At 35.2% G+C, this 12,849-nt stretch overlaps 1 protein-coding gene across 1 annotated transcript in view; it reads left to right on the plus strand.

Annotated features, from left to right (window-relative positions):
* MRVI1 (murine retrovirus integration site 1 homolog) overlaps nt 1–12,849 on the plus strand; it is a 48,496-nt gene that overhangs the window by 20,042 nt on the left and 15,605 nt on the right. Inside the window, exons 8-12 of the mRNA XM_026070752.1 lie at nt 1,433–2,032; nt 4,295–4,373; nt 8,320–8,440; nt 11,377–11,407; nt 12,630–12,770. Of these exons, the coding sequence (XP_025926537.1) occupies nt 1,433–2,032; nt 4,295–4,373; nt 8,320–8,440; nt 11,377–11,407; nt 12,630–12,770 (972 nt within the window). The remainder of the gene's footprint in view (nt 1–1,432; nt 2,033–4,294; nt 4,374–8,319; nt 8,441–11,376; nt 11,408–12,629; nt 12,771–12,849) is intronic.

Raw genomic sequence — 12,849 nt, forward strand, 5'->3', positions numbered from 1 at the left:
CAGCCAGTTTTTGCATCCTATCATGCAGGCATTTTTATTCCTGTCCTATCTTAATGAAAATCAATACATGAAATAACTTTAGAAGTAAAGTAAAAATAGTGACTACAGGCACTTTGGTGCATTCTGCTGTCTTAGACAGTCGTCCTCTTCCAGACCCATCTGGTTCAGTGGAAGAGGTTACTGTACCTATCTGCCCATCAGCAGCAGTGTTCTGCCCTGCTGATGGGGTGTTACTGTCCTGCGCACCTACTAGTGGAGCGGTTTATGCGAATGTTTCCTAATTTGCTTTAGGCAACATCAGACAGTAGCTCAGATGGCCTTTTAAAGACATTTGGCCATGAGTAGGTTAGGCAAGACTTAAAAAAACCCAATCTAGCAGCAGAATTCAGGAGCAGTAACTGCAAAGGAGAGGAGTAGCAACATATTTAGGGCAGAGCCCACAGATAGATTTGATGTTTGTCTGTTGCCTTAAATTGCCGACAGAGGTGCCATTAGCCAAAATACAGACTCTGTACCAAAGTAGCCAAGGTTGGGCACATGTTCTTTTGCCGGTTCTGCTATGGAGATTGCAGCCGAATTATAACCTGTGGTAATGCACACAGTAAGATTTTGAACTATTTGCATGCATCTATTCAATGCACCTGCCTCAGTCATCTGTGCATCTTACTGTATCACAGTGAGAATAGGAAGAGAAACATGACACCACCTTCCTTCCTCAGCCCTGAAGTCTGTAAGTAAGAGCGTTATCTCTGACCTCTAGCACTCAGGCTGTTAAAGCTGCCAGAGTCCTGTGCACCCTGTAAAGCAATGCAAATTATTTATCCCAAGGAAAAATAGAAGAGTAGAGAATAAATTGTAATTTAATTGGCATAACTCCTTCAAACATGTCAGAGCATTAAAGATAAGGCATGGAYTGATCAGAATATTGAAGTAAATATTAATAACTCTTTTCAGTAGTATTCAATTATATAAAATTGAAAATACCAGTAGAAAGGCAAATGGAAAGGGACTTAGAGACATGAGAAACATGGAGGGAAAATTACAATATGTGTACAAGCCCATAATTTTTTCCGCTGGAAAGTGAGGGGCTAATAGAAAACATATATTCAATCGAAGGAAGAAATCCGAAAAGTTACAATGCTAAAAGATACGGGGTTAAAGCTGTGTACTCAGGCAAACCTTAGATTGAGATGATGAGTAACTATAATGAACTCTGGAGTGGGAGGAGGTGATTTGAAAGAATTGGGAATCTCTTCTTTGTATCTTTGAAGTACCATTTAAAAATCATTTTTCTTGTCAACAGCACATAGTTTAAAAGCGAATGACACTGAAAAGGAAAATGGCTCTTTAAAATGAAAATCTGTCTTTGGGGCAAGGAAAAAGAGGAATTAACACTTGTTTCTCTGTTTCGTATGTATCACTTTGCTTTCAGAATGCTGCAAAAGGATTAATTGATCGAAGGCTGAATGATCAAAGAAAAATTTCTCAGGGAAGGTTGGTTCCTCGTTCTGCTGGTTTTGAAAACTCCAAAGAGAAACTCTCCGATCAAAAAGAAAACTTTGATCCACGTCAGCATATGGATTCTTTACCTAAATCCTCCACTGCAGGTAGTGATGGTGGCAGAACGTCTCTTAACACTTGCACAAATGTGTGTGAAAGTGAACTTGGAAAACCATTCCTCAAGAAAGCAAAAGAAAATGATATTCCTTTAAGAACCCATCTACCGGGACCAGGAATAGGAAATATAGACCAAAAGCTAAAAATTCCTGTTCCAGAAACTAGGGACCATAAAGTTATGTGTAAACCAGAATTTAAAGTGTGTGGACTCCGTCCTCCTCTGCTACGAGCTGTGTCATGGGATAGCTTGGAGCCTGGACAGAAAGATAAAACACCTTTTAAATTAGCATCTGAGGAAGATAAAAGCTTTACCATTGCCAGTAAGTCCAGCAATCAGTTAAAAGCCTCAGCATTCAAAGACCTCCAAATCCAAGTTCAACCAGTGCGAATGCAGAAATTGACAAAACTCAGAGAGGTGAGTCCTAGCCATCAATTGGATCTTGTTTTAAAAATACTTTATCTCTTACTACTATCAACTTGCATATCGTTTTTATTATTATGAGAAATGTATGCTAATGTAATGAGAAGCAGCTTCAGAAAGATCAACATAGTATTGTATCATATTTTTCCCTTTGCAATTTTAGTAAATTGTAACCTATAGCTAAATTCCATGGAATTACTCTATTTCTTAATTCTGTTAAAAAAAATTTTGTCTCTTCAAATATGCATCAACCATGCTCTTGCACATGCAATTTTTGGCCCCTAGAGAAAAACTGTAATAGTGGTGTCAAAGACTAATTGCTTTCCTGGTAACAGAAAGGTGAACATAAAACACAATATATCTCTTTTTTGGATAGTGTGCATGACCTATAAACAGGAAGCAGTTTATTAACTGTCATGTCATTTGTAAAACATACTGGGGAGTAAAATGATCTATTTTGATTTCGAAAGAGAATTTTAGATCTGAAAAATCTTTCCTTCCTGAGGATGTAACAACAAACATCTTTGAAAGAGGCACTTATGTTCTTGCACTTCCTTTTCTTCCCTGTGCTATGCTTTTACTGCTCCTTCAGAATTGTCCTCGGATCCAGAGGCCCTCACATTGTACTGGTTAATTGATTGATTTCTGTATGAGTGGGCTGAGACCTGCATATAAACAGAAAAATTTAGCTGAAGTTAGAAGACCGCTACTATACTTTTGTTTAAGGACTGACAAGCCCCTGCATATTATATATTATTTGTAAATGTTCTTTGGATTTAGAAATTACTTTTACTTGATTCAGATTACTGTTTTTGAGTCTTGTGTACCTCCTAACATTCTCACTTTCAAGGGCAGTAGTCCTGTTGTTCAAGAATATTGGCCTTTGAAATAAAGCTAACTTGCAAGATCTCAGAGGATGGGAAATTGTTTTAATTTGTTTTCTTGCTTACCGCACATCCTCAGAAAATGTCTCAATGTGCCTAGTGTTTTAGAACTGGTGTCTCTGAGAGCAAGAGCAGTTAGAGGATTGCCAGACTGACAGTCCCTAATTCTAAAACAGCAAAACTTTGTCAGCTTCATGAAGAATAGACTTGGACAACAAAATCTAAAAATTAATCCACTGTTAAATAATTGTCTAAATGATTGATGAAATTAGGAATTAAACCCTAAGAATTAGCAATTGTATTGAAAAAAGTAGGAATGGTATGAAATGATAACCCACCAATGTAAAGAAACTAACATGTGTGTGTATAGCAAAAAGGACCTTTAAAGAAAAAAAAAGTAGTAGCTTTTGTCCATAACAGCATAGTAAGAATATTTTCTTAAACCTCCAGTAGTTAATTTTTTAATATGAACACAATGCAAATGTAGGCAAGAACTTCAATTTCTACAGTCAGGTTATTTCATTCCCATCATATTGCTTGGGAATGAGAACTTAGTTATTCATCTTCTCCTGTTTATATATTCTGAGTATATATGTACTGGGAATTTTCTTTTACAGACATTTAAGCCATATAATTTTGAATGTCCTAGAAGTTGTTAAACGCAAACAGTAAGAAAACAAACACAAGTGAGATACAATTCAAGTCAGGTGAGATTTGAACTCTGGGTCTAGAAGGAATTGTCTACTTTTAACAAAAACAGGTGCTTATGGATTTTAAATATATTTGAGAATATGAAAGTAGAAAATAAGAAGACAGTAGAAAGAGAAATTAAATAACAAAGTTTCATCCTCAAGAGTACGTTCTTCCTGCCTGTGGGGAATAGTGACAGAGTACAGTAACAATGAAGTATAAACTTGCAGCTACAGCATACCAAGCTTGGGTGTGAGTCAACAAAGTGGCAGTCTCATGTATCTCCTTTTTTGAATTTTCCCGCTCTCATTTCTAGGGTACTTGCTTATTACTATAGCTATATCCAAAATTGTTTTTTCATCCACTTTCATTTACTAAAACTCAAATTTTATATGTGAGTAATCAGCGTGTGTTGCAAATCTCTATTTGCTTGACCGTGAATTTTGCTAAATAAAGTATGTATTAAATTTTAAGTACATAATGTTTAAGAGTGTATGTGTGTGTGAAGGTATGTGTGTATATATATAATGCAATGTAATATCTGACTACAATTTAATATGAATTTCTCCATTGTGTGCATTAACTAAAGTGAATGTTATATTTTGTGTTCACACTGCAGGGATACTTAAATTGAGATTTCTAGTTCTAGTATGTTTAGAAATGTTACTCTTTTTCTTTACAGGAGCATATTTTGATGAGAAATCAAAACTTAGTTGGACTTAAGCTTCCTGAACTTAGTGAAGCAGCTGAACAGGAAAAAGGTGCAGTATCATAAAAGCTGGAAGGAATGTCTGTCTGTTATACAGTGTTTTCTTCTAATTAACTGATATGGAAAATAAAAAACAAAAAACATGTTTTTGCGCAGTTACAATATTACTTGTAATGAGACAATCATGGTAGGGGTGGTAAATTACAATTAATAGAGTCTAGTGGATCTGAGTTTCTTGGTGAGCTGAGCCAAGCAGATACTGTAGGTATTGCTACAACCAGATGCAAGTTGTGTATCTGGAACAGAGTCTCTGTTATACTTACCAAGTGGAGGACTATGTTGAGTATTAGTGACATTCTGAAAAAAAAGTTTCAGCACTGATGCGTTGAATGGATGTGAACTCAGCAAGATACTGTGGCCACAAGGGTGAATTGATCCTTGGAAATGAGAGATGGAATGTTTTATTCTTGTTTATTTTAATGTATGTATGGCAAAAACTGGAACAGCATCTTCACTTATAGTCCACAGCCCTATGTAAATGTGGATAGATTAGAGTAAAGCCAGAGAAGAGACGTAAGTATGATTGAAGGATTGGAAAAATATGCCTCATAATAAGATTTCTTAGCTCAGTTTGTTTTTTGTTTGTTTGTTTGTTTTAAGAGAAGGATTAAAGTTCTATATAATTAAGGAAACGGAAACCAATCTACAGAAGTTTCCAATCTAGCAGAAGCAAATGAGATATGGTAACTAGAAGCTGCTTCTAAACAGATGCGGAATAGAAATAAGGGGCAAAGATAGAATCCTGAGGACAATTTAATGACTGGGAAAAACTAAATAACTGCTGAGTGATCAATTAAAAGTATTTAAACCAAAACTAGGTATTTGTTTGTAAGTAGTTCAGTCGGAACTTGTTCGGTGTGTGTTTTTAAGGCCACACTGACTGAAATGGAGAAGGTTAATATGGGAGGAGCTGAAGCTGATTATCCAAGATAAGATYCAAAGACAGTTGAAATAATTTTTTTTTCCTAATTCTCTTCACTTTGCTAATTCACATATTTTTAGGGTCAGAAGGGACAATTATGAGGATCTAATTTTAGTCGTTATTTAATGTGGATCACCCACATCCACAAAGCTTTTGTCCATAAGGTACATAATTTCTGACTGAGCTACAGTTTGCAATTTAGAAAGACCACAGAAACATGAAGTGGCATACACAATGCAATAGGACAATGCTCATGTATGTCCAGGAAGAGCCTGTAGCCCGGGTGTGGTACACTTGCACTACTCTACTGAACTGCAGGTTTTGAATTGCTTATACAGAGTACTTGTGAGGAGCTATCATTTCAACTCAGTGGATCACTTTTTATTAGAAGACTAAGAAAAGCTTGCTAACATGGTCCTCTGTGACAAATGAACCAATGTGAAGAAACTAATATCAGTGACAAGACTATGAAGAAGGGCCTTGTTTTGGTCCTTTATTTTAATAAATAAAGCTAGTCACCTAAGTTCTTAGTAAAAGCTTTGTATGGAAGTAGGCAGTTAGACCACTTTTATGTAGTTGCTTTAAATACAGGTTTAAGTTGAACCTGTATTGTTGATACTTACAAATTCTAGTTATCCACATTTGAGAATTATATTTTAAATATTTGTAGTGCATTCTTAAAAATTTTAACCTCAGTCCAACTATATTCTCATTCTATCTTTGGAAGAAGGCCACTTCTGCAGAGGTTTCCTGGAAGGAATTCTTCTTTCTATATCAAGAGTCTGAACAGGGGTAGAATCAGTTATGGGGCTCGTCCCAAAACTTGTCAGATCTCCTGGGATCTGATTGAGTTGAAAGTTGGATAAGCAGAGATTCAAACCCCTTTCTCCTCCTTTGCCCTAACCATACTCCAGAGTCAGAGCTTTGGAGTTCCCTGGCTGGCTGCTGTCATTACAGATCTTCTTCAGTGAAGTAAGTTCTTTACACACGATAGCAGTCTATGCCAAACTGGTGGTGTTTTTTGGTTTTACTATTGATTACTCTAGTGCTGAGAAGGTGAATGATGCATCTTCTGATACATCAGCCCAGATCATCCCCTTTGCCCTGTGCAGTCCCCTAACAGGGAGCAGCAGTGAAAGGATAGAGTGTGAGAGGTGCAATGCTTTGTCTGCTTTGGAGCTGTTTCATAACATCTTAAAGTTTCTGTTACACAGGGAGATGGCAGAGATATTGTGGTTCATATTATCTCTGAAAAAAATCTCATCTTCAGTCTGTATAAAACAAAATTAAGACACTTCTTGTCCTCCTCCTCTATTTAGTGATTTTATCTTTGATAAAATTCTTAGATATGGTAGTATTATTCTTGTTACTTTGCTAATATATAATTTTGCAGAATTTTTTCAGTGGGCTGTGTTTGAGAGTGTAAAACAGTTGCCATTTTACCAGTCTGTTGTATAATTTTGGCAGATTTTAAACGTGTGAGAGAAAAACATTATCAAATGCTAAGTATTATTTTATTCAGCTTTTCAGCCAAGGTCTCATAAGTGTCACAAACCTTTTTAAGGCAACTGCTCATTTAAATGTTAACCAGAGAGTTGAAGGTCAGCTCCATGTCCCCAGTGGGGAAAACAAGTGAGGGGTCAAATCTTTTGTTCATTTGTTAGGGAGACTTACTTCCTCGAATTGTCATTATAGCCACTTAGTGCTTTTTAACTAAAGTAATAATTTGCTTAAACAATAGGAAAGAGCCAGCTACTTCATTATTACTATGTTATGAATCAAATATACTGGCTCCATCAGGTTTTATTATCAATGCCAAGTTATTGTGATCATCTTAGTAAACACAACATTGCAATTACAGAAGTTTAGATTAGTGGGATACATTAGATTGGAGACATTGCATTGTTCGGCAGGCTTTTTGTGAGGACATACATGATAGTGCTGAAGTAAGTGCTGGAATTTTAAATATTAAGAAGATCCGCAGAACTAAAATGTAGATAGAAAGAATCTGCCTTTCACATTTTTGTTCTCCACACTTAAAGAATCTGAGCTTTTTCATGTTCTATTTGTTTTCCAAGTCTAAGAGTCTGTCTGTTAGGCTAAATGAACATGCAAGCTTTACAAAGATATCTTTCCAAGTTCAGGTTTCAAAACACAAGTCCTGACTTTCCAATAGAAGAGTCCTTTGTTAAATTCTGTAAAAGGAGGGGATAAGGGAATTATCATATATGAAATTAAATAAAATGAAATTCAAAAAGTTAAATAACATGAAATTAAAAGAAAACCTACTGCAATAACTTAGAGCCATGTCTTGGTCCTTATGAAAGTGATAGAAGACACAGTTATAACCTTTAAGTCCTGTTTCAATGAAAATACAGCACAAATACGTACATGCCATAGATTTGTCATAAGGGGTTCACAAAATCTGTATTATAGTATATTATACCAGGAATCTTCCTGGAAGATGACTTTTAAATCTTTAGAAAATGGCAGCAATCTATTTCAAAATATAAGCTAAAATATTCCAAAAATTATATAACTGCACTGATAAAGCACAAGTGCAAAATGTTAGGTTAGATGGTCCGGTAATATATTTGAGTTCAGTTTGGATTCTCGGAAAAATACTAATACAATGATTATTTTCCAGTGCGTTAGAGACTGTCAGACAATGCGTTACTTCATTCTTTCTGCATAAAGAATGACAATTGGAATGGTTACTCTTGTTGTCACTGCTCAAAAGAAAGACAAGGGATCTGTACTTCAGCAGTAAAGAAGAGATGAGTGATGTATCACCATATGCAATAAAGGAAGTAACACTTTGCACTAGGGGATGGGGAACCTTTTGTTGTTGCTTCATTTTTGCTTCCAGGAGATTTGGGGTGAAATTCCCACTGATTTCAAAAAGGACACAGGTTAATAAGTCCCATTTGGCTGTGAGATGCTGACTTTATTATTAATGCATAACTTTTCAAATGACATAATGATAAGAATTTTTTTCCTCTGAAAATGTCTTTAGGCCCTTCACCTCTCCCCTCCCCCACTGAAGAGGAAGAGACAAAGAATAGCTCGGATGTCATGCCCAGCATTCCTGATGTATTGCTGCGAAAACTGCGAGTTCACAAATCTCTTCCAGGAAGGTAAAACCTCATCAGAGGTAGCAAGACAGCATCTGGTGAAAGCACACTAATGGTCTCCGGTGAACTCCCATTCTGAAATTCCATTCATGTCAGATCTATATAAGCAGAGAAATTGCTGCATCTTAAAATGTGCAATGCAGATTTTCTGAAAAGTTTGGGGAAAGCACTATCTTCCAGTAACTGGACACCTTCAGAAAAGTTTCTAAGTTCTATGTAAAAAGCCTTAAACCTAACTTGCATGCTCTGAGTACATTTTTATACAGATTTTCCGCTGATCTGACTGCTCCTGGTTTTCAGGATTGCTGTCACAGATATAATTCCTGTTGAAAATGTTAGTATTTCTTCCCCCCACCTCCAAAAATGATCAGGCCAGATAAGGCCTTCCAATAGTAACATTTGGGAATGTGAGGATTCTGCAGTTTTTTCTGCAAGTTTCCCCATGATGATTTTTCAGTGAAATGGCATTGGTTATTGTTTAAAAATATATATATATAGTTAAAGGACTTGCAGACTCTGATCTTGGAATGTGCAAGCAGATAGTTATCAATAGAGATTGCTTAACATCTGCCGCGGTTCAGGAATTTCTCACTTCCCACTTTTAGAATCTGAATAGTATGTCTGCACATTATAGATGTACTGTAGTGCAACATCATATAATACCATTTGAACCTATAGCTAGGGATGCGTTGTGCAGTGTAACTGTAGCAAAGGAGGTCTCTAGTCCATACTTCTCCGAGGTGGAGTCAGAGTAGACCATACCTACGAGGTGTTTGTCCAAACCTTTAGAAGTACAAGTATTCCCTCTGATTTGAGTTTACTACTATCCAAATGACATTTTCATGACAGAATTTAAATGAAATTTTCCTTTTGGAGGGGGAGGTCTATGTTTAAAATAACATGAAAGTCCACAATTAATCAGTATTTTGCTCTGACCCAAGAAATATCTTTAGATATTGAACATATTTTCTTTTGCACTGTATTTGCCAGTTAAATAAATATAATCTATGTAAAGTATCTCTTCTTATTTTCATATAAGGTACCATTAGGATGCAGCTAAGCTTCTTCATATTTCTGTATAAGCCTTTTCTTTGAGAGAAATATAACTGTAACAAAAAATACTTATTAATCATTAAAACCAATTCCAAACATATATTTGGCCAAAACTATTCCTAGTTTCATCCATGCTTTTTAATAAATACCAGTGGCCTGTGATAATTTGAAGCAGCAATCCATGTCAAATAGGTGTTCTCTGTGCAGACAAATTAAGTATTTAACACTTGTTATGGAAGAATTGTTATATACAAACTTTAMCTGAATGCATGAGATAAGTGAGGAAGTTCTAAGAGACCATTGCTTGATTGTAATCAAATATTGAAAAGAAGAATAATTTTCTAGCCAAGTACAAAACAGGCAAATGATGAACTGGCTTTGAATATCAGATAATATATAACCTGAGTTCATCTGTTTTTCAGGTAATATCCTTTAATGAATAGGATTGCTCAGTCTATTGAGTCAGTGCATATACAACTTTTATCCCTACTGTACGTTTGCTAGAACATCCCCAGCCAAATGAAAGAAGTTAACTTCTTCATTTTATGCTGTCAAGCTATATTGCATGTGCAGAGGCGTACACTATTCTCTTCTTTCCTGTAATTAAACAAGGTGTACATCATTAAAGGAAATGAAAAAGCCTCTGTTTTGCTTACCGAATCTATTGTTAAAGTATGGAAGAACATTACTGATATCTGCTGGAGCAAATTAAAGAAAGAAATATTACTGAACTTCCTTCTAAAGCAACTACTCCTTCTAGTAAGCTTCCATTCTAGAATAACAGTAAGTAATATGAATACTATGACTTTTGGCAGAATATGGTTTTCCCTCACAGGGAACATACTGGGCTCCCTTCTTTTAGCCACTACTCTAAGTATCAATATTATTCTATCCATGGAGAAAAATTTACTGCTCATTGATGCCAGGTGTATTGATTTTTTTCCATTTCAAAAACCATCCTGCGACCAGATTGGCACTAATATATGAATCTTCTGAAAGTATTCCATCCACACAGTGCATAATAGATATGTCAACCACAATGTCAGTCACTGGTATCCAATAGAATTTGTATATACATGTCCTGTCATTCCTTTCAAGTGTTTCTCTTCTTTGTTCACTTATGTAAAGACTGAATAGCCTTCTGAAATATTGGACAAAATATAGGGAATAAGAACCTGTATATTCAAATATAGGGTGGGACTGCTGTTAAGTGAGATCTTGAAATATAATGGATCTGTCTATCTCATTTATTTTAGAGTGTTCTATGGAACCACAGTTTGGTAACATTTTTTTTTTTAGGGTGGTTTTAAGTTTTTGTGCAGTCAGTAATCATTCTCTTGGTAAAAAACTCCATTACATATATTTTTTTCAGTGTCAGATTCATTATCAGCTAAGAATAGTTAGCTAAGTTAGCTAACTTTAACCAAAGGTAACAACCAAAACAGGATGGTTCTGTCAGTCTGTGATTATCTGTGTTCATCATCATAAGGTTTCAGCTGTTAGCAGAAGGAAAACAGGTAAAGATGATAGTCTCAAATATAGCATATTAAATCAGCAGCAATACCAAACAGATGTCTTCTGACTTGTTCTTGTACTGTTTCTCACAACATAGTGCAGATATATGTTGCAGGCTGCCAGAAACTGTAGTATATTTCGGTCAATACTCCAGTGATACTATGCTGTTATTTGGAAAAACATGTAGTTTAGCTGTAACAGGTTCAATTGAATTAATTAAATACTGTTTTGAAAAAAATTAAAAATAAAAAAAAATAAAATATTTAAGGGGAGGACACTTGTTGTTCTTTTCAGTTAAGTATTTCAATAGCTTTGTTTTTAGAGACAAACATTATTAATTAAAATATCAATTATTTTGCTTTTATTTCTAGCTCCCCTCCACTTACAGAAAAAGAAGTTGAGGTAAGTACGCTCTTATAATTTTAGACCGCAAAGGGGCCATTGCAATATGTTCTACTCTAATCTGAATAATGCAAGCTCTGACTCATGATTGATTATAGAAAGACGATCTAGATTGATTTCACGTCTTTCAGTGATGCAGAGTAAATTTTGTCCCTTAATTTACTTCAGTGGTTAATTTTCCTTACCCTCGGAATCTGTGCCTTATTTCCAAATTTGAATTTGTCGCAAAAGTAGATTAATTATAATCTAGGTTATGCTTGTGATTTAACAGTGCCTTTAATTCTGTATGCCTCAATTTTAAGTGCATACTATAAGTCTAAGTGTGGTTATTAGAACTAGATAATGGGATTTTTTGCCAAAAAATATTCCTCAGAAAAAAAATACATACAGAGGTCCATTGAAATGACAAACGTAATTTAATGAAAGAAGGGCCATTGCCCCATACAACATAAATCTGAAAAAATACTTGAAGAGTTAGGAGGGAGCACAATGCTTGTTTTTACATTCTTCTTAATAAAATATAACTTCACTTTGGAAAATATTATCATATATTCAAATTAATAAAAATTTGAAACTAACACTATGTTCTGGGTTGGATTACATTTTTGCTTTTGGCCAATAGAAGTTTTGGGAAAGTGAAGAAAAAGATCTTTATTTACATAGCTCCAATCACATGGAACTATTGGTGCCTTGTACTTTGTAAATTATTAATCCTAAGAAATAATACATCTGGTAAAGAAAGAAGCACTCTTTAAAGGCAACATTCAAGAGAATAAAAATGTTAACACTTAATCTTTTGCTGGCTTCAGTAGTAGGTGTTTATCTCTTAGGTAAAACAATGCTAACAGTGAGCTCATCCCTGGACTTCCTCTGCATGGACTATCTGTTTAAAAACCTTGGGGACCCTTGGAGGAAGTCCAGCTAGAAAACAGAGATCCATTGTGATTCTGATACTTCCTTCATTGTGTACACACTGCTCCACTGATCTTCCAGAAAAGCATTCAGGAAAAGAGGCAGCAACACATTTATTCATATTTTAGAGGAAGTAAAGAAAATGATTTTTGAAACAATCTAGCTTTTCAGATATTTCAGGTTTTCTGTTCCAATACTTATTTAAGCACCAAAGTCAGTGAAACATACCTTGTACATAAGACATTATTTGAAATTTCTACATTTCATTGGCACTACTTAAAAATGCCTTTTTTTTTTTTAATCCATACAGAATGTGTTTGTACAACTTTCCTTGGCTTTTAGAAATGATAGCTATACCTTGGAAGCTAGAATTAACCATGCAGAGAGAGAGAGAAATCTTRCTGAAGAGAATGCTGAGAAGGAACTGGAAAACTTTAAAGCAGCCATTACGGTAAGAAAACAACAATAAATTATTTTCTGAAGTATAGCACACGCACATGCATGTGCACACACACATTTGAAATATGTGG

This window comes from Apteryx rowi, unplaced genomic scaffold, assembly GCF_003343035.1.
Source record: "Apteryx rowi isolate R43461 unplaced genomic scaffold, aptRow1 scaffold_107, whole genome shotgun sequence".
Lineage (NCBI taxonomy): Eukaryota > Metazoa > Chordata > Aves > Apterygiformes > Apterygidae > Apteryx > Apteryx rowi.